Genomic DNA, 22,739 nt, shown 5'->3' with positions numbered 1-22,739 from the left:
AAATAATAATATGTTTTATTAAACATTTTACTTTAAGTTTAATCTCAACAATAAATAAGATTTGATTTATCATTATATTGTTAAGCCCTAAACGTTTTAAAGAACCTTTGACGGTTGAAGGGTTGAAAGCCAGGTTTAAAAAAATGTTGAAATCTCACCATAGTCTTGCCTCTCTTGATTTATATTAAACTATATCAGAAATCAAAGTTTAAACATCTAAATAAAATATTTTACTAAAAAGCTTGTAGGAATCTGCTTTAACATACTTTTTTTCAAAGTTCATGGTCCAAAAATAAACAAAAATATTATGCAACTTTAACAATTTATACAATTAAGTAGTAGCAGTAAAATATAAGTATTTAAAAACTTTAAGTTAAATTGTAGTATCTATTTCAAAATTATTTTATCAAAAATACTTATTTACAAAGTATAAATTTTCATTTAAACTTTCTGAAAACTGACATATAGGGTTTCCTTTCACAAACAGGTTTCCCATTAAACTTTAAATTTTCATGAAATTCAAAAAAAATTGTAATATAAAACTAGTTAAGATTTTTTGATAGTGTTCATCTCGTATTGGTGATGCTTATTGCTTTAAACAGAATATTATCAATAAAAATCAGTCTATAAATAGTCTCAAATATTTTGAAATTTATATACTCAAGTCTAGAGTTCTCCTTTGTTGTAAGTTTGTTATATTTAGTATGATAAGCAATATCTTCGGTGAAAAATATGTTTAAATATTTTGAAATCAATTATATTTTAAAAATGATTATTTGTTAAATTTTCGTTTTATATAAAAAACTAAATAAGAAATCTATTGTGCGGAAAGTATTATTTTTTATAATTTTACAATGCAGGATTATTAGTATCCACACAAACAGTTTATATTTTTTTATGATTAATTTTTGTGTTTTTTTTAACCGCCATAAAACTATAAATCTTAATTGACTTAAGAAGGTTTAAAGATATCCATAAATAAAATGATTTGAAAGTTCATGCCAGACAAATAAAGAACAAAATTTTCCACTGAAAACAAAAATAAGCTTTGCCTCTTTAGGCGTTTTTTTTTTAGATATCGTTTCTTGAATTGAATCAAATTTTTCACCAGTAAAGGTTAATTAACTTTTATTCCTAGTCAAAAAATGAGCTATGGTACGGTTTAACGTCTTTTTCAGGACTAAAGACAGAGATAAGGTCGAAAAATAAGTCTAAACTATGTTATATAACTTAACACTCAGATAAAAAAAATTATATAGAAAAAATACATAACTTTCCAAAAAGTACTATTTAAAAGTAACTAGCTCTCACACCGGAGATATTTTTAATGTGTTTCTAGAAAGCTAAACTCTTCTTCATTCATCAATTTAAATTATTTTTATTTTTATAAAAAGTAAATAGATGTTATTTAAAAAGCCAGACCCTTTATCATACCTCTCATTTAATTAATTAAAAGATGATAACATTTGGGACTACACAGCAATCTAACTAGAGTATTTTTTAAAAAACTTTTGAGAATTTTTTTTCATTAAAAACTATCTTGTTTTTTTACCAAATTTTTAAAATTTTACAGAATAGAATCATATATGTAATAGTTATTATAAAAAATTATGAGACTTAACTTCTTATAGTAGTCGAACAATCTTTGAAATAATATTTTTACACCTACTATACAGTTTTTTGAAAAAGTTTGTTTTCTAAGCATTATTCTTGAGCAGTAAATACATTAGTGACAACACATTAAACTGTATTCGTGGTATATGACTCCATGACTAAATTTTTTGTACACCATACTCTTAGACTAGGATTCGGCAAACTGCGGCCTGCGGGCCAAATGTGGTCCTCAAAGCCAAAATTTGCTAACCGCATTTCTTATCTTTATATACTTAAAAAAAAACAGTAGTAAGAAATATTTTTTCTTAAAAGCTTACAACTTCGCTCTTTATTTCATAACTCCTCGTTACTAGTGCTTTACTATTGCTTATTTTATTACATTTATTGGTTTGAAGTAGTACTTTTATGTTTAATATTACTACTATATTTAAATATCTGCGGCCAGCGAGGACTTTAATCTTTTCAGTGCGGCAAAAGAACATTTTTTTATTGAAAATAGACCCGCGACTTATAGAAGGCTGCCGATTCCTACCTTAGACAAAGAATTTTGTCGTTTACTAAATTTCAATATCTTTAAGTTCACTTTCAAATATAATTCTACATGTAATAACTTTTAATTTGATAATAAACATTGTATCCACTAAGTATTGTTTATAGAACTAAAATATATTTCGTATATTACAGTTAACCAGTTTATCTGCTGTTATATTTTAAAGTTATTTCAACTTAAAGGTTTTTTGCTTATACATTTAGAAGTGATTTATTAGAGCCGACTTATTTGCTAAGATCCACCTGGATTGTTACAATCGGAAAAAGCATAACCCAACTTCTGTAGAACAACAGCAATATGAAGTTATTTCAGACTTAGCTTATCACAAAAAATGCCATTAAAATTCAGAAGCTCTATACAAACAACAAGCACAAGCAAATACGCTGCATTTTTTACTTACATATGTAGTAACTTGTAGTTGTTATAAACGTTTACAAAAATGTTTAATTTCTTTATAGTTTCTGACTTTACAGAAAAGTATGATAAAAGTCCAAAGGTGAAATTTCAACTTGTTTTTTTTATTATCTAGAAAACAAATGTACTGCATATGCTTTAAATGGGATAAATAAAACACCGATTATTTCATAGTTATTTCGCACTAAAACTTTTTCCTGTACTGTTTAGAAGTTTAAATTAAGTTTTAATCCCTAATTCACGTATCCACCTTCGTATACTTTATGCAAAGATCTATAACAAAGTAGATTAAATAGAAAATTATGATTATCTATTTTCATTTAATTCTAAGCTAGTACATAAAAGTAGGTAAGAACAAAATTAACTAGAAGCTTAGTATCAATTATTTTGAAAATAGTTCAGAACTGAATCTGGCCGGATTTTGATACGAAACACATATTCAGATCTTATTTTGGAGAGATATTAGACAGATCTATAACCAAAAGTAACTTATCATATAGTAATACATTTTACAACTAATTAAGTGTTGTTATCTAGTTCAGAATTACATGATACTATGTAAAACATTGATCACATTAGAAATCGATTTTTATAAAATTTGTTTAGCACAAAATAAAAGTCTTCAAAAACGAAGAGAAGAAAGAAAAACGAAGCTTTCAGTTATAAAAATAATATTTCAGTTCTTACAATTCATTAGATATTGTATGTAAAATGTTTGTAACTTGTTTTTATTTATTCGTTCTAAAATAGCTTTAAGTATGAAAGTTATTTTTACACTTTATAAAGTTAAGTTTTAGATGCAAGCTAATTTTGTTGTGTATTGTTATTGATAAAAACTAGTTTTTACCTTAAACATGTATCACCCTTTGTATATTTTAATTATTTCTTAAAACTGCTTGTAGCTGATGAAATTTTATTGTGAAAACTTGTATTACCACCAAAGGGTCTTTTTATACACCAGGTCTTCTTGTGCGTCAAACAAAATATTTCAACATTAAACATCCTCTTGAGAGCTCAACTTAAACTTAGTAAAAAAGGCTTAACAGGAAGTGCGTACCAGATAAGTAACAGTCTAATTAAAACAATATTTATGAGTACAAAGTTTTGGCTCAAAAGTTGGTACATGAAAAGTTGTGTACATAAATGTATAATAAGTTTGAATGGGGTAGACTTATCTTTTTAATCTTTAATTTGTTAACTGTAATGATTATTAATTTGTTAACTATTTGAAAAATTTAGTTTTGAATAATAAATTTTATCTCGAAAGTTTGTAAATATGAAGTTTTGTATAAAAATGTATTATAAAATAGAATCTAATACACTAAATTGTTAATTGCAAACACTTATTTATTTCAATTAATAATTTATGAAAATGGAGTATTCAACTTCAGTAAATGCACAACTAATGATTATTTTTACGGCCTTTTTTTTTGCTATATAATAACCATACATCAAACTTCTTTTTAATATCAACGACAGCAAAACAGCTACTTTCTACTTAATTTCATGACAAACTTTTTAAGTATTTTTAAAATAATCAACTGTTATACAAAACAATCAGATATTCAAATAGTTTGAATTGAAAAAAATCACCTGATACCAACTAGACTTGATCTGCAAAGTCAGCAATATTTTATATATGTACATTAACCATACATATTAATTTATTTAGTTATACAACAAAACATTGTTTTTAAATATATTCTCAGAAAAACTTTTGTTTACTAGAATTTTTTTCCCATTCAATCAGATAAGAATTACATAAATAAGCATATATTAAACAATTAAACTGTTTTTATTTTAATTTTACAATTTGAAACTAAATTCAGGGTTGTTACTAGTTGTTTCAAAAATTTCAGGTTTTCCAAATTTCTTTCAGGTTTTTAAAAGTACACATTTTTGGGTCTATTTATAGTTTAGAATCAAGTTAAAGGTAAAAAACTGTTTTAATAGTATGAAAACATTGAAAAGATACTGCAAAGCTACTTTACATATGTTTTTTTAATAAAAAAATTTTTGATGATGAAAATTTTTTTATATTTATATGATACATTTTTCAAGTCAAATCGAAATTTTACTAATAAAGATGTGAAAACTGTTAAAATTCCAAGTTTTTTGAGTGATTTCTGTTTGAAATTCCAAATTTTCCATTTTTTATCAAAATTTCTCAAATTCCAGGTTTTTTTGACTTTGTTGTCAAATTCCAGGTTTTTCCAGGTAAAGTGGCAATCCTGTAAATTATACAAAAGCCCATTGAGCTACTAAATAGATCTAATTAATCTAATTCTACGACATTTATATATAAAAAATAAAGAAAAAATGTTCTACAGAATGTTTACATTTTTAACTAACAAAACTTTTTATATGTTGTTAAATAATAGAATATGATTTTTTTTCATTTCTATTTTTCATTTACTAACACAGTTATAACTTAATTTAAACAAATATATCTTTTTAACTTTTTTATTGAAACAAACACATTACGATGTTAATATATATTTATTCTACTATAAATACAAAGAAATTTAGTAGAGCGTTTATATGTGGTATTAAAAAAACAGATAACTAACACAACATTTATTTTGTGAAAAGTTTAAAAACAAGGAATTTTATTTAATTTATATTTATAATGTTTTCAATTTATATTTAAGCTAATAAGTAGTTTTAAGTATTTCATTTATTACAAAGCAGATATCTAACTTTATATAGGTGTAAATTCTTTTTTTTAATATAACGTTAAAAAGAAACATTAACAAATAGTAGAGAAAAACATTAAAAGAAGTTGAAACTTTTAAATTCATAAAACTTAAAAAAAAATATTCTTAAAAACTTAATTAATACTTGTTTATAATTTGTTAAATAATCATTTAAAGTATAACAGATGAAAATAAACTTATGTTAGTATATTAGTTACTTGGCTAAAAACAAAATTTTTGAAAAACTATTAAAAAAATTACAACTAATCAAAGCTTATATTTAAAATTTCATTTTATTCTTCAAACCAAAAATCATACTTTTAAACACTAAAAAAACAAAAAAAGTTATCAATCGATTGAAATATCACTCAAGTGGTTATTTAACAAAAAAAACTTTGGATTTTGTATGTTTTATTTCATGAAATCAAAGTTATATTCAATATGTTAAATAGTCTAGAGAAAAATCAGTCGGTTGAAACTCTCTTAAAATATTTTTTAAACATAAATTATCTATTAAATGCATTATCAACAAAGCATATTCCACACACACGCATTCACCCTTCAACAGCGAGCAATGCCTGGTACTCAACACACGACTTCTTGTGTTTTGCGAAAGTTTTCTGCGACTTTATGGCCTTGTTGCAACCGGGACATATTTGAGGGTTAGCCTTGTCGTGCCATTTTTCGTGCCTCTTCCAATTCGACCTGGATATAATTCAATGCGATTAGTTGAATTTTTAAAAAGTTGATTTTAACTAAACCAATAATCATCAAGCATGGTGTTTTTTAATCACTGTATAAATATAGTTGTACGGTAAAATAAAATTAACCTGAGTTTAAAAATTAAGCTACATGATTTGCTCGGACTCAATTTTTTACAATTTACAGGAGCGTCTAATAAATTTTAAACTGTTTTAGTTGGTTTGCAGTGATTTAGTTATAAACTTTAAAAATAAAACCATGGGCCAACGGGTACAAACACCTTAATTAAAAATCTTGCGAAATACTTTAAAAAACCTTAAACTTCCAACCTGTCATTGAACGTTTTGGGGCATCTGCTGCACTCGAACTCCTTCTTCATGGTGTGCGTCGTCAGGTGGCGCAACAGAGTGGTATTGGAGGGAAATGCCTTGTTGCAGTAGGAGCACTTGTACCTCTCGTAGTGGCAGTTCATGTGCTGGGACAGTGACGACTGCGACTTGTACCGCCTGTCGCACAGCGTACACACGAACTCACCCCTGCTTGACGATGACGGCTGCTTCCCTGTGCGAATGTGACTAATCTTTATAAATTTTGCAAAAAATATGAACAATTTTTTACTTTTCTTATACAGTATAGCGAGTATTTTGGATAAACTATCCTGAGCTTTAACTAGTAAGCTGCTTACCTATGAAAATTTGTCACTAGTATATATTAGAAAAGATAGTTTATTTTTTTTTAATTGGCAAGTCATGTAATGATACAAGTAATGTACTAAACGAATGTGATTAAACTTTATAACTTTCGCAAAAATGAACATTTTTTTTTCTTAAAGTTTAGCGAGCCTTTAGATAAACTGGATAAAACGAGCTTAAACTCGTCGTCTATTTTCCTGTGAAAATATGTCACTAAGCGTATGAAAAAATAATTTACTTTTTTTAAATTGGCAAGTCATGTAGTAATAAAAGTAATGTACGAACTTAAAACTAGGTATTAATTATATCAAAAGCTTGTTTAAACCAGGGTTTACAAACTTAATTTTGTAATCGAAAGTTCGGCAGATACTTTAAAAGTTACCTCTCTTCCCTGGCTAATTACCCATTTATTTTTTATTGCCTTTTTACTACTTATAAGCCATGAAAGTCAAAACAGTCTTAAAGGGGGCGAGACATCGTCAACTTTTAGCGATCCTGGTTTAAACTTTTTCTATTATATCTTCACCGTTTTAGCATAGTTTATATCAGTAATCTTTACAGTAATTGAAATCTGTGTACACTAGACTGGAGTATAAATGAAGTTTTTACAAAGGTTTAAAAGTGTTTATCAAGGATTTGCTTTCATTTAAGAACTTTTTGTATAAAGTATTTCAATACCCATTATTCATTATGATGTCAAAGGTTATATCTCCAAGTAAACTCACAGCTTTTACTTAAAAACCAAGTCAACTAGTTGAGTTAATTATTTAATTTACTGCAAAGTAAACCATCTAGTATTACTTAATTGCATTTGTCAGAGAGTATTTAATTAATTAACCTTGATCAAAAATTTTTGGTTAGATGATTGTAATACTGTAACAACTATTATTGTTAAACAATTACTGGGTGTTTTTATACCTTTTTTAAACTTAATTTGGCAAAAAAGTTTAGGTTCTAATAAAATTATACACAGCTTTAAAAACTATAAAAGTTTATAAATCAAAAAAGTTCTGCTAATCATTAAAAAAAAAATCAGGTTTTCTCTGCAAAAAAAAATTCCTGGAAAAGCTCAAAGACATTTCATTTGTAGAATGGTTTGTTTTTTAAAAAAAAACTTTAATATTTCAAACACTGAAACACACTTTACAATTATTTTAATGGAACTTACGGATTGCAATAGTTTTAGAGTTTGGAGTTTTAAAACTCCTAGTACTTTCATCGCCATTGTTGAAAACTGTATCAGTAATATCTCCACTATTGTTGAGATTCGTGTTCTCATCTTCATCTCCGCTCGAGTCCAACATGCATTCATATACTAGGTCTTGATTGTCTGTTAATATTATATAAGTTATAGTATATTACAAATATAAAATAAATTCGGTGACTACAAACAAACATGCTTTGTAAACAGTGATATATTTTGTTATAAACTCAGTTTTGACAAAGTTTTATAGAAAATGGTTGGCAGTAAATTTGATTAATAACATATATGTTTCAAATATTTAACGTGTATTTCGTTTTAAAGTTATCGGTCTAATTATATAAAAAAGTATTAACTGGATATTCCGCTTTATGATCCTTACAAAATACTATGCTTTAAACTTTATTTTTTTGTTACTGCGACACAAAATAATCAAACATTGTTTTACTTTTTTCCGTAAATGTTTAACGCACAGTTTTAAAATTTATTCAAAATAAAAATTATTCTTCTTTTTTTTTAAAGAGTGACTCATTACAAATGCAAAAATAAATTATCAAAAAAGTGCTGTTTAAGATATATTAGATAACAGTTTAAAATATCATAATTTAATTCCGATACAATGTAAAATTAAAGATCCAGTCTTTAGCAAAACTGAAAGCAATATTAGATAGACATTTACTATTATTTATACGAAGTATTAGATAGATACGAAGTTACGAAGGATATAAATTTACCGTAGTAAAACATTTGCACAAAGAAAAACTTTTTTTTTATATCAAAAATACATAATTTTAAATAAAAATTTGTTAACATATACTTAAAAAATTTTTTTAACCTTAAGGTTAAAATTAAAATACTATCATTTTTAAAAATTGGTACTTATATAATATAAATAATTTATTATCAAGTATTAGTAACTTCTCATTTATCCTAGCTAAAACAGATTGTTTTAAAATACTACAGTCAATATTCAAATTTATTAGAACATTTTAACAACAAAAAATCTACAAAAACTTGAAAATATTATTATAATTAAAACCTATGGAGTTTAAAATATAATATTCAAATTTAAATCAAACCGTACAGTTATGTACAACTTTTAATATGAAAAACACTATTATACTTTTCAATAAATATAATTTCTAAAACAAAACATTTTTAAGCAAAATTAAGGGAGTATTGGAAAGTGAAAAAAATATCTTATAAAACAATTAACAAAAACTGTAAAACAGTATCGAGTTATTAACACTTAAAAGTTAAATCATTTCTTTGTAAAATGTTAACTATTTACAAATTTTAGTTTAGCTTTTTTTTAATGAGATATTTTTATTTTACAACTTTTAATGTTAAATTAAAAGTAAAGTTAACTGTTTTGATATGCTCTTAAATACCTTGAGATAAAACTGAACCATAAAACTGCAAATTCTATTGAAAAAATCAGTTTTTGAGCTAAAAAACTTTTTTTACGTCGAATTAATTTCCTTCGTTTGGTTTCCTACGAATATAATTAAGGCAGGTAAATTTAAGTTTAAATTAACTTTTTAAACACCAAACACATGTATTTTTTATACAAATTCTAAAACCCATCAAAGCTTTAAATATATTCAAAAGTTTATTAGTTGTCTAAAAAACTTCCATAGAGTTAACTAACTAGGTGATAATAATTTCAAAGTAATATAGTTTACCTTCAAAAGATTTGTTTGTGTTCTCAGTGGCGTCTGAAGTAGTTTTCATGCTTTTCTTTTTCGATCCCATCATTGGCAAATTTTCTTCTTCATCTGGCTGCATATCTGTCAATTTATGTATATTATAAATTATAAATTATAATAATATTCTATGTAACATACAAAAAGTCAGACTAAAATTGAGAAAACAGCAAACAAAGGGTTTAACTAATAAATGTAAAGTCTTTTTTTTTTCTAATAATATTTTACATAATCCTGCTGATAAAAACAACTAGCCAAAAACAAAATTACTATTAAAACTAGGTTTGGCATTACAGTTTTTTTGTTGACTTCAAAGTGTTTAAAAAAATTACCTTTATTCATTGTACACAGTACTACTTTTTTGTACAATTTAATTCCGAAATTTTTTTTATAATGGTGTTGAAGTGTACAACTTTAAATATTCTTAAAGTTAGTGTAAATTTTATAACTGTCTAAAAATGTATACGTTAATCAACTTAAACAAAAACTATATTTTATTTTTACACACAACTAGTCCAGAAGTAATTATTTAGTTTTATTTTGTTTTATTTAAAAAAAAACTATATTTTGAAGCAATATAATGAACAAATATCTAAATATAAATCAGTTTATTCACCAATATATATATAAAATTTTACTTGCAAAAGAAGGCAGTGATTTTTCATGGTTTCCATCGTTGAACAACATACTCAAATTACCATCTTCTGATTGTAAATCTAACAAACAAAAGTGTTATACATTATAGTTAAACCAGTTTACTTAGTATTTGACAAATTTGGTAAAATTTAAATCTCAAAAAATTAACTTCGTAAAATAAGAGAGCATAAAAAAGTTTAATTAATAAAAAAAAACGCCAACTTTAAGTTTATAATTATATGTGATATAAAAACTTTATGCAAAAACTTCTACTTTTAATTTTATCAAAATGCAATAACAATTAAGCTTATTAATTTTCGATTGCTAATAAACTCAGTAAAAAGTTAATGGAACAAAAAGACTACTAAATGCATCAATCTAAATAAAATAAACGACAAAAATTATTTTTCATCTTTACCCACCTGAATTTAAATTCCTTCTTCTAGTAACACTTAAACTCAGAGGATTAATTGTTGAGTCACCTAGTGAGTCTGAGTCTTTAAAAAATAATATATAACTTTGATTTTTTTTGTTGTATAGTTATTACAAAAATATTCAAAATATCACTTAAAATTAAAAACTTGATAGTTATATACTTTAATATATAGTCTACAAGTATATGAGGATATATTTTTAATTTTTGATTATACACCAGTTTAATCTGATTTTCACTGTTCTAAATATACAAATGAATTTATTTAAATTTTTTATTAAAAACAGAGTTTACTTAGATTTATAAGAGAAACAAAAAATTTCTCTTAAACTATATATTCAAAATCATAGTTATACCTAAGAGTTCTATATATTTTCTATATAACAATCAGAGTTGCCAATTTTAAGAGAAAAATCCTGCCAGATTGATCAAAAGCTTTTTATTGTCTGAATTACCAGGACTTAATGTATAAAATTCAAGAAAATAAAGTAGTAAGAACAATTTTTGAATACTGATAATTTAGCTTGAACACGTACAAAAACCATAGTAAATAAATGATTTTACATAAAATGAAAAAGTTGATTTTAATCTAAAGTGATGAAAAAAGTTTTCTTTTGCAAAAAACTTTTAACAAAGCTAGAATCAACCAGGATTTTTTAATTCACTTAAGTTATTAAACAAGTTTAATGAAAACCTGAACAAAATAAGAAATTAATATGTTTTCTTTTATAAGTTGCATCTCTTAAAAGAAAAAACAAATAGCTGGAGTTAAATATTTTTGTTTGAAGTTAAATCTTAAAAGTTATTAAAAGGTAAAACTCTAAATGTTGAAAACATTTATTAAAGTTATCTAGAGATACTTACAAATAATAATTCATTAACACTCAAAAAATTGTTACTAGACTTTATAGAAAAGGTGATTAAGAAGTAGTAACTATTACTCACCCAAAATAAAGCTACCATTAGGATTTGTAACAACTGGATCTGGTGGAGTGTTCACAGTTTTTGCTGTTGATTTGTTTTTTATTACAATCTGACTTCAAAAAACAAATTATACACAAACTGTTTTTAAAAAAACAAATATAAACACTCACTTGCATTGTAACCACCATTACTGGCAGTCACAACTGGACTGGGAGGAATGTGTCCCGGGGTGTCCACGTCTTCGATCAGGAAGTTCACGCTGTCCGTTGACAGGGCTTCAGGCAGGTTGGCGTATATTTGCACCTTTGTGGGGGAAATCCGCTCAGCTTTTTCAATTTTTCTTTTAAGCCTTAAAATGATTAGTTGTTGGATGTAATTTTTAAAAAATAACAAACTAAACTGGAATTAATCATACATGTATAGAATATTTGTATGTATGCTTCAGTTTATTTTTCTTAATTTTGTAAGTTTTTAGTGCATTTTACAAATCTTACTAAAATAAAAAGAAACAACTAAAACAATCAAAACCGAACTTTTTTACAATTTTTATTTTTTTAATTAATTTTAACCACGGTGAACACTGCAGTACACAATTGTTTAAGTTTATTTGTGTTAAAAAAGTATTATTTAATTAGTATTAAGTGTTTCATATTTATTTTAAAAATTATTCTTTTTTGTACTTAAGCTAGTACTGAGTAACTAGTTTATATTAAAAAAACTTAAGAATATAACACGAATTTTAAAATGATAATACTATAGCTTGATAACTTATTTTATCTTAATTATGTTTGCTTAATTTTAAATAAGCTGGTTAAAGAAAATATTATTTTTACTTGTTTTAAGCTGTGATCTCTTTTACTTGATCCAAATTTTTCTGGGTTCATTTTTTTTTTCTTGTTCAAACTTTTGAGGTCATTTTATTACTTGACTATTTTTTTACTTTTTTTAATTTTAATTTTATTTATCACTGTTACCCCTAACCCTTAATGGATAACTTTTTTGTTTTTAATATTTTTAATTTTTATTTTTTCACCATAAGTGTTTTACCACCAACCCTTGGTTAGTATTATTTTTATTTTAGTATACAAATGTTTTTTTCTATCACCCTTATCCTTGGTTAGTAACTTTTTTATTCTGTTGTTTAAAAGTAACCAAAATAAAAATCATTTAAAAATATACCCATGTTCATTATTTTTACTTAATAAAAGTTTTACTTAATAAAGGTAATTTATTTTTAGTTGATCCAATAAGTTTACAAAATATGTACAAAAAGTTTAGAAAATGAAAACTAAGATATTTTAACTTATTTTTAGTAAAAAATTGAAACTTTGTTACAATATATAAAACAATCTTAAAACTGTAAGCAGTCGTAAAATAAAATAGTCAATCTCTTAGATTTGTACTTTATCTATAAACTATCTATTTCCCAAATTAAACAAAAACTGTATAAATCAAATGGTAATAAAGATGTCAAATATAATTTATTAACTTATAATTTGAAAGTATAATTTTTTTAAAAACTGTTAGTTTTAGATCTGGAGTCAGATATTCTTTAAACTAATTTTAAGTGAAAAATAATTTAAAGAGGAATTGAATCTTACATATTTCTTCGCTTTTCTTGCTCAAGTTGTTTCTTCAAGCAATCAACTTCATTCTCCAGCTCGTTGATATAAACTTTCGTTGTGCGCTTGTCATTCTCCAAAAAGTCAACTGTTGACTCCAAACTGAGTATTTTAGAATGTTGTTTGTCCACCACATCTTGCAGGTTTTTCATGAAAGTTCCGGCTTGCTTGTACAAACTTGAAGCATCGTCTGACAATAAACATAACTTGGTATCAAAATTGTTCATTTATATTTTTTTTAGCTTATTAAAATAATAACAACAAATATAATAACAACTATTGATAATAACAACCTCTGACAATAAACATAAGCTATGTTGAAAATAATAATTTCCATATTTATTTTAGCTTATTTTGGTATTGTCAAATTGTTGTGTCAAAACCAGTCAATAAAGTTTAGTAAAAAGAAAAGGTTTGTTTATTTATGTTTACACTGATATATGTTAAAAAATTCTGAACAGTATAAATTTTTAAGTTTTTCAAATAAAATTTTCATTAGCTTGCAGAACAAAATTTTAACAGTTTATAAAATTAATGAGTTCATTACAAACTTTTGTTAGTTTCTTATACAAATAGATTTAAATAAAGCAATAGTAAAACATTTAAATCAATAAACACATTCAAATGTTTTTATATTGATTAAATAAACTGGTTACTAGTAATATTAAATTGTTTCTAAAATAAAAATAGTTAGAAAATGTTTAAAAGGTTGATAGAATTAACTCTAAATTTTCAAAAGTTTGTGGTAATTTATAAGCACAACATCTTACCTGCATTTCTGCCATCCATAACTAAGTGGGGTAGTTTTAGGGTTAACTTCTATCAACTTTATTTAAAAATTTCTAAAATTTATTTAATGTTATCAAATTGTAGAGCTACAGTTTTTTTGAACTATAATATATTGTTATAACTATTTTTTCTGTTTTTTAAACTATATACATTTAGTTTCTTAATTTGCATATATGTAATATGTTTCACTATTTTTGTAATCATACAAGTACAAAACCATCTCTATTTCATTTTAATTGTTATACTTTGATTAGTTAGAAAAATACAAACTCATGTGCTTTTCAGATATTATGCTAAGTTTGTACTTTTTTATTGATTCATCAAACACTTTTTTATCTAGCTTTCAAAGCTTATAAATAACAAAATTAGCAACTAAATTAGAAAAAATAATGGAGTCTTACTTAATACTTTTCAAGTTTGATTTTATATTAAATACATAGTTTGGCATACTTTTTTACTACTTGCAACAACAGGGTTCGTGCTAAAATAAAATTCAGGAAAAATTTAGAGTTATTGTTTAAAACAAATTTTATCAAAAAAAAGACCCTGATATTTTCAAAATACTTTCATATAAATTTATAATCATTGAATTTTATTAATATATTTTTAACTGTATCTTAGAAATATCAGAATTTCAAAAAATATTTTTTAAAGGCTTTATCAACATAATATTTGTAGTGTACACAGGACTTTTTCTTTTCTAATGTTCTTCCCTTTTGTAAACAGATTTTAACAGAGAGAGAGAATCAGTAACTTAGGCTATTGTTCATATTTATCCTTCACTTAATTTCCATAGCAACTTATAAGTTAACATTATTGGATGCCAATTAAAAAATGAGGTTTTTTTTTGATCCTGAACTTTGTTAAAAATCTTACATTAGCACGTAACTCTTAGAAGTATCTTAGAAGTATATTAAATTTCTATTTCAAATTAAACAATTTGAACTGGTTTCATAAATAATGTAAAACTATTAAAGAATAAAATATTGGACAGATATTTCTGCTTGGAGGGTTGGATCTATTGCCAAAAGACCCATACGTTATAGTCCCAACTATAATAACAAAACAACTTTTTAACAGTTAAAAATGCATAAAAAAATTATTTTAAATGTAATATAATACACTTTTGAGGAATTAAGGGCCTCCACTCATTAATTTCAAAAAAAATTTTATAAATGCCATTCTCAAATTTTAATAAAAGAAACTGTTTAAGTTTCATCAAACTAAATTGAGTTTGTAAAACAAATAAAAAAGTACTAAGAACCAAAAAAATAACAAATCTAAGAATATAAAATTTATTTTAAGTCATAAACATAAGTCTTATATTTGTTAAATAGCCCAACAATTACAAAGTACTGCAAACAAGCATGAGTTTTTAAAACAATCAGAAAAACTAAAACTGTTTACATGAAAATTCAAATTTGGGTAATTCAAATTCCAACAATACAAATTCTAAAAAAATATTTAAAAAGAGACCACAACTCATAAGGTTAAATATATTTGAAAAAATCAAAAATGGTTAATACCTACAACCTACTTTTTTCTATTTGCAAAATTATATATACTTTTAAAATATTCTAAAATTTTAAAGATAACTATAATTGGAAACTTATTTTAGCCATAGCACAAAAATAACTAAGATTTAGCAAAAAAGAAAAAAACAGATTGTAGATATTAATAAGATTTAAAAAAATACTTGTTTTCAATATTTTTATAAACACATTACTTTTTGATTTGCAGCCCTATAAACAGTTGTGAAGAACTTTAATTGTTAGAATGTGGTTGAGCACCAAACAAACTGGGTAGGTGTCAAATTTGCAGGAGTTAACTAAATTGCACAAAGATATTTTTGCACAAATGTACTAAATTGCACAAAGACACTTTTACATAAAGGGTGACTTTTGCACAAGCAGACAATTTTGCACAGGTTGAATTTACAGTTTTGCACGGGTTGAATTTTTTATACATTTAAATTTTTTTTATTTGTTTTTTAATTTCAATTCTTTTTCTTTTTTTAGTTTTTTTTTTTTACTGTTACCCTTGAGTTTTACCCTCAATCAGTAACTTTTTTTTTCTTTTTAATTATTTTCTTTTTATTTATTTAGTTTTCTTGTTTTTATTAATAATTTTTATTAGTTATTTTTAGTTCTACTTTCACTGTTACCCTTAACCCTTACCCTTTGTAAGTATTTATTTTATTTTTTTGTTTTTTATTAACTTATTATTTTTTTTTTTCTGTTTCAGTTATATTTTTTATTTTTCTGTTTATTTTTTACAATTCAACGTGCAAAATTTTCATATGCAATTTTGTCCAAATGTGCAACTTTGACCCATTCCGTATCATACAGCTTTAACTGTAAAAAACATACTTAAAAAAAATTGTTGTTTGTTGATATTTTTATGATACTTTTAAAAAGTCTTAAATTTCACTTTAATTTAGACAGGGTTGCCAGTTTTTATCAAATTTTCTCAAGATTTTAAAAATTTCCTCCAGTTTTTTAAAATTACATATTTTTAGGTTATTTTTAGCTTAAAGGTAAGTTTAATTTGAAGGCTGTGTTAAATACTATAAAAACATTAAAAAGATACTACAAAGCTACTTTAAATATGTTCTTAAATAAAAAAAACTTTGATGATGACAAATTTTTTTTATCTATATGATACATTTTTTGTGTCAAATCAAAGTTTTATTACTTTAACATGTAAAGGTTGTTTAAAATTCCAGATTTTTTAGTGATTTTTGTTCAAATTTCCAGGTTTTTCCTGGTTTTGAGTTTCTTTTAGCAACTCTGATTAGAATGATTTTCGTTTAGTAAATCTTAAATATATTTAAAAAAAAGTTTGATTTAAGCAGATTGATATGAATAAAAAAGTCAAATTAAGGAAATTGAAACTATAACAAGTTTAAATAAAGTAAGTATTAAAAGTACATTTTAAGTAGAACAAAATAAACACCTTATTATGATTGAGACAAACTAAACTTAAACTTCAATAAAAGAACATTTTTGTAAAGTTTTGTTTGTTTTAATTTAAATCCTGATTAAACAATGTAAAAATAAACAAATTTTTAATAATTAAGTTAGAAATGATCTTTTAAGAAATAATTGGCTCCCATAATTTTAGAATATGTTTTTACCAATATAAATACATTGATAAGTTATGCACTTTAAGAAGTAATCATCCCTTGTAGCCTCTCTATCAGTGTCAACTTTTTTTTGTAAGAGCAATGTTCACATTTGGTCCGTCCATTGAAATTTAGATCTAATTTTTTGGGTTTAAGTTTTGAATCTTGGTCAATAGGGCTTTTTTCAATTTGCCCTAAAATCTAACAAATCTAAACCCTAAACAGTGCCCTAAAAATGCTAAATTAAAACATTGGCAGTATACTAGTCACAAGGCTAAAAAATTCTAAATAAGCATTAAAAATATATATAATCAATTTTTAGAACAAAATATTGAAACTGGATTAACTAAACCTTATTGTAGATCTAGAAAAAAAAATTCCTGAAATTCTTTAAAAAATCTTAAAACTTCCCTGAAATTTTTTAAAAAAATCAAAACTGCCCTGCGTTTGAAAAAAAATCAAAGTTTCCTTAGATTCCATGAATTTTTCTATAATTTGAAAATTCCCTGAGTTCCCTGAGTTTGTGACAACCCTGATATAGTGAGACAATTTAGTAAGCTTTAAGATTATAACCAAGGTAGGTTTTAAATAATGCCCTTTATTTTTAAATGATAAATCTAAATAGAAATTTGAAATAAAATGTTAACCAAATTTACTATTGCATTCATATCATATTTTAAAAACGAATACTTATGTTGGTATATTATTGTCAGTTATTTGTAAACAATTAAATTTAAAAATGGGTTAAATTAAATGAAAACCAATTGTAAAATGATAATAATGTGTTGGTAATAGTGTTTTTATCTGCTTTAACATAACTCAAACTTGTTATAACAATAATTAAATGTAGATATGTTTCCTGTACATAATTTAATCTCTAAAAACTATTATCTTAATAGTTTTCTCAAACTTCATTTTTATTAAATGATTATAGTTTAATCAAGTATACAGTTGCAAAAAGAAAGGCCATTAATTATAATTTGATTTTTTTTCCAAATGAAGCTTGATGACAAAAGTTTTAATTCAATAAAAGATCATTCTTTCTTGTGGTAAAACTTTCTAGTTTCCTATTTATTTTTAGTTTAATTAGTAGTTAATTAAAAAGTTATACAAATTGTGTTCTTCTCAGAGTCCGGAAATAACCAAATGCAATAAAAATCTTAGCAAAGTTTACATTTAAGTATCATCAAAAACTTATTAACAAAGCTTCATTGTTGTGGTTTCGGTATACAAACAACCAACTAATATGAAACTTAATTTTTTTAACAATGCAATAAAACAATTTTAGTACAAGGAGCATCGCTTGGTTAAACAATTGGAGCAGACGTTGTAAATTGTTTTATTATTATTAAACTATTTTAAAACTGATATTTATAATTAAACTTGTGCTTGCTAAGAACTTGTTGTAATTGTAGTAATGTTATCTTTTAAAACTGTTTTTTAAGAAGATCAAAACTAAAGGTCTTTTTAAAAAGAGTTAGTTTTCCGCAGTCCCAAAAAAAAAAGGGGTTGCAACTGGTTATAGCATAAACACTAAAGACTTTACAACAAGTATAGCAAAATTATTTTAACAAACTATGGAAAACTGTTGCTTAAGGAATTTGGGTAGTCTAATCTAGTAATATCTAAAATTGTCTTATTTTGATGAGCTTAACCGAAAGTTTTTTTGATCAAAGTTTGAAGTAGATTTATTAATAAAGTTTTTAACAACAAAGTTAAGACTTTGTTTAATATAAACATACTTTCAGTTGAAGCAAAGATATTTTTTTCATAAGTGTTAGAAATATTGTCTGTACAAAACTTTTTCAGTGTATGATACTACTTAGAAAAGTGAACACTAGGGGCGTCATAAGGAGTGGAGTTTAATTAAAATTAAAATTTTAATTAAAATTAAAAGTTTATTATTATGTTGTAAAAATGTATTTTTTAAATATGGGTTACTAAAGAGTAATTGCAATTTTTTATTATTCTTTTACTTCTTTTACCAAATTTGTTTTTAAAAGAATGAAAATATCTGTAAATTTTCCGCATCTCCTAACAAAACACCACTCTTCGACACTGGTTGCTACTAGCGCACAACACTTGAACACCTTTTAAAGTCCTGTCTAAGAGAATATTAATAAAATAGTAAACTGCACTCTATAGTTTATTTCTTTTAAGCTTTAAAAATGCAACGTTTTAAAACTCAACCATAACTAAGCCAAAAAATAGTTAGAGTTCTACCATATTTATTTTATTTTTAAGGTTAAAGACCAAACGTGCTGTTTGTTGTAGCATTTTATTAAAGAATACTTTACTACGAAAAGTAAAAATTAACTAGTTACCAATATAATAAAGTCTTTTCTCCCAAATGAATAAAATAAGACCCTCTACAGAAGTTTAAGATTTGTTAAGAAAAAAAAAATTGATGTGAAAAAGTTTATTAAAAGCACATTTATTTTTGTGCATAAACTGTTAATGAAAAGTTAAGATAGGTATAACCTCAAGGTAAATTAGTATTTGTAAATAATAAAAACGTTAGTTTAAAAAATCTATCTGTTAAATAAAATTAAAATTTGTTATAATAAATGTATTTCAAACCGCACAGTGGGTTCAGTCGAGTTTTAGTTTAGGTATGTATGGTAACTAAGCTTAGTAAGTTTTCTTTGTCTGTAACAAAAGTAGTTGTATTCTTTGTAGTTGTTTTTATTCATTTTAAAGTTTTTTTTTGTTTATTATGTGTAGATTTTAAAAAAAAGTATACTATTCATAACAAATAAAATTTGAATGTTTATGTACAATAGATTTTTTTTGCAGCTCAGAAGTTTAAAAATTGAAAGTTAAATAAACAAAAAAAGTTTTATATATAAAAGTATAATAAGCATGTAAACTTATACTTTCAAATTAAAAAAAAAAAACATTGTAAGTTTTAGACCAAGTCTTTCATGTTTTAAAACGTTATTTTTAGTTTATAAACTGAAATCAACTAATTAGTAAACATTTACTTAAAAAATAAAATTAAAAATATTTCTTTTTTAAAAACAATGTTTAAAATGAAACTAACCTTAAGTTTTAGAGTTTGTTTGAATAGAAAGGTTGAGCAGAGATAATTATTTTAGGCTTCAGTTTATATCACCCTAAATTATATATGTAAATAATAGGTTTAGATAACAGTGCAAAGAGTTTACCTTAATTTTACTATTTTGGTTTTTAGAAATAAGTGTTAGTTGAAATGGTTAATCTATTTTCTATATTTTCTTAGTTCAATTAATTACTATAGCTCTAGGCTCAACTGATTTAAAACGATGAAATTTCATGGACATGACGTTTAACTGTTCTGGTGAGCGACTCGATAACCGAAAGGTTTTTTCGTGTACTAGGTCCTTGGACCAAAGTTTTTGAGCGTATTTTATTGTCGTTCAAAATACAATCTATAAGTTTCAAACCATATTTAAGGCCATAGCGGGGGGGGGGGAAGGGTAAACACTTTTTTTTTACAAAAGTTAAATTTGGCTTTTTTATTAAAGCTTTAATTACAAACTATGAGCCAGTTTTTATAGAATTCAAAATTATCATTTTACTTTTGAGAAATTTTTTTTTGTAAAAATTTTCCGATACAAATGTATGGACCGCAAATTTTTCAGGGTCTATTTTCTCGGAAACTTTAAAATTCACTAAAAATATATCTCCTTCTTCATATTTCACACAATATTTTTAAATTTTTTAGGAAACGTTCCTTATATTAAAAGAAAAAATGTTACCTATAAATTTTGATAAATTTGAAAAATAAATACCTTATGACAAAAATTAAAAAAAAAAGTTTTTTTTTCAAAACAAATATACTTTTAATTAAATTGTTTCAAATTCACAAGAAATCTTTTTTTGTTATTGTATAAAGATTAGACTGTGAAAGTTTGAAGAAGATTGCTTGAAAAATGTAGGAGAAGATAGATTTTAAACAAAATAGTTTATTTTAAAATAGTTAATTTTAAATAAAAATTTTTCGCTGTTTTAGTTTTCCTTTCTTGTTTGAGACTTTAAAAAGGAGTAAATATGTGTCTTTTAAAGATAACGAAAGTAAGAAAGAAGCTGAGAAAATATCTACGTCATACATTTTAATACATTTTATACGCTTCATTAAGTAACTGAATGTTTACCGCTTTTTGTTTTCGTTTATTCTACTACTTATGCGGTTTTTAAGCTGCCTTTAATTGTACAGTTTTTCACCTAAAAATTTTAATATTTACAAGAACTTAAAATTTACAAAAACTAAAGTTTTTGTAAACCATTTAAACAAAAATAATCTGTATCGAATCGACATTATTTATATATCTAAACTTAAATAGACATATAAAAAACTAGTTAATTTAAAATTCTTATTAAGACTATTTTTATACAAGTATACTACTAAGTTTTTGACAAACTTTAAAACAAATTAAATTAAACATTAAATATTTAAATTAAAAGTAAAAAACTTTTTTTTCTACTTAAATAAGCTAATGCGTAACAACTGTTTGAGTTTAGTTTGTTAAAAGAATTATCAAAACTTATTTAGTTATGTCGTAATAGCTTTACCAACTTTAATTTTTTAAATGGTGGGTTTTTGGATATAAACTAATTGCTTTTTTTATTAAAAAGAGCTAGTCTTGATTATGCATTAAAATTCAATTATAGAAGGCTAAAGCAGAACCAGAAAATTATAAATTACTTTAAGTTTTAAAATTATATAAAACAGAAAAATACTATAGTTCAGGGTTTCTCGAAGTGAGTCAATTAGCTCCCTTGGGGCCATTAGAGTAATTTAGGAGGCCATAAGCAGCATTGGGACCACGGGGGGCCATTAGTTCATAGTTTGAAATTTACACTGATATTCTGGAGTTGATGATGAAAACAAGTTTTGAAAAAATTGAAAGCATTTGTTATTAAAAATAACTTATTTCGTATTTATTATCAAAAATACAATTAAAAATCAAAACATGTTAACTAACAATAAACACATTTGAATTTTAAAATTTTAAAGTGTTTGCTTTTTTCTAATTGTACTTACAAAATTTGTACTTATAAACATTAAAATTAAATTTTATGACGTTATAGTAAAATAAGAAAATTTTTAATTACATTAGATACAGAACAATTTTCTATATAATAAATTTGTTTGTATTTTTTACCATTATCAAGCCAAATACAATATTTTATTATTGGAAAATTTCGCAAAAAACGAAAAAGAAAGAATTTACGCATTTTTAACAACTAGTTAAAAATGCGAAAGAAAATAATCACAACATACAAAATCTTTATTATCTAAATTTGTTTAAAACATAAAACAACAAGTTTTCAATGCAAAAACAATCTTTTCAAGATAAAATCAAGTAGACGTATAATCTATTACAAGCACACTTTTGCTTGACTAAAAAGTGTAAATTTACCGGAAAAACAGAATTACTGCAAATAAAAGAGTATAAATAAGATCAAAATTGCATAAAGTCAGTACAGCTAGTTTAATTTTTTCTAAAAATCTTACCGATAAAATTTATTACAGTTGCAAGTAAAAAATATCAGTAATGTGTTGAGAGACTTAAACTTTTTTTGCTCTTAATTATTTTGTTGCGAATTATATTCTTGGCTTTTAAAATTAGTAAAGGATAAACCTTTATCGT

At 24.4% G+C, this 22,739-nt stretch overlaps 1 protein-coding gene across 1 annotated transcript; it reads right to left on the bottom strand.

The window, feature by feature from the left end:
* Positions 1–5,689: 5,689 nt before the first annotated feature.
* LOC145840906 (uncharacterized) lies at positions 5,690–14,033 on the bottom strand. Its single transcript, XM_082948257.1, has 10 exons — positions 13,961–14,033; positions 13,170–13,380; positions 11,739–11,917; positions 11,590–11,652; positions 10,634–10,708; positions 10,214–10,291; positions 9,555–9,659; positions 7,837–7,998; positions 6,306–6,537; positions 5,690–5,979 (listed from the first exon to the last, which is right to left on the bottom strand). Exons 1-10 carry the CDS (start codon positions 13,977–13,979, stop codon positions 5,829–5,831), a joined length of 1,275 nt encoding a protein of 424 aa, XP_082804383.1. The 5' UTR covers positions 13,980–14,033; the 3' UTR covers positions 5,690–5,828.
* Positions 14,034–22,739: the final 8,706 nt, after the last annotated feature.

The sequence above is a fragment of the Thalia democratica genome, chromosome 7 (genome assembly GCF_965202585.1).
Source record: "Thalia democratica chromosome 7, ktThaDemo2.hap1.1, whole genome shotgun sequence".
Taxonomy (NCBI): Eukaryota; Metazoa; Chordata; class Thaliacea; order Salpida; family Salpidae; genus Thalia; species Thalia democratica.
Note: the sequence above shows the minus strand (reverse complement) of the source record. Positions and strands in the feature narration are given on the sequence as shown.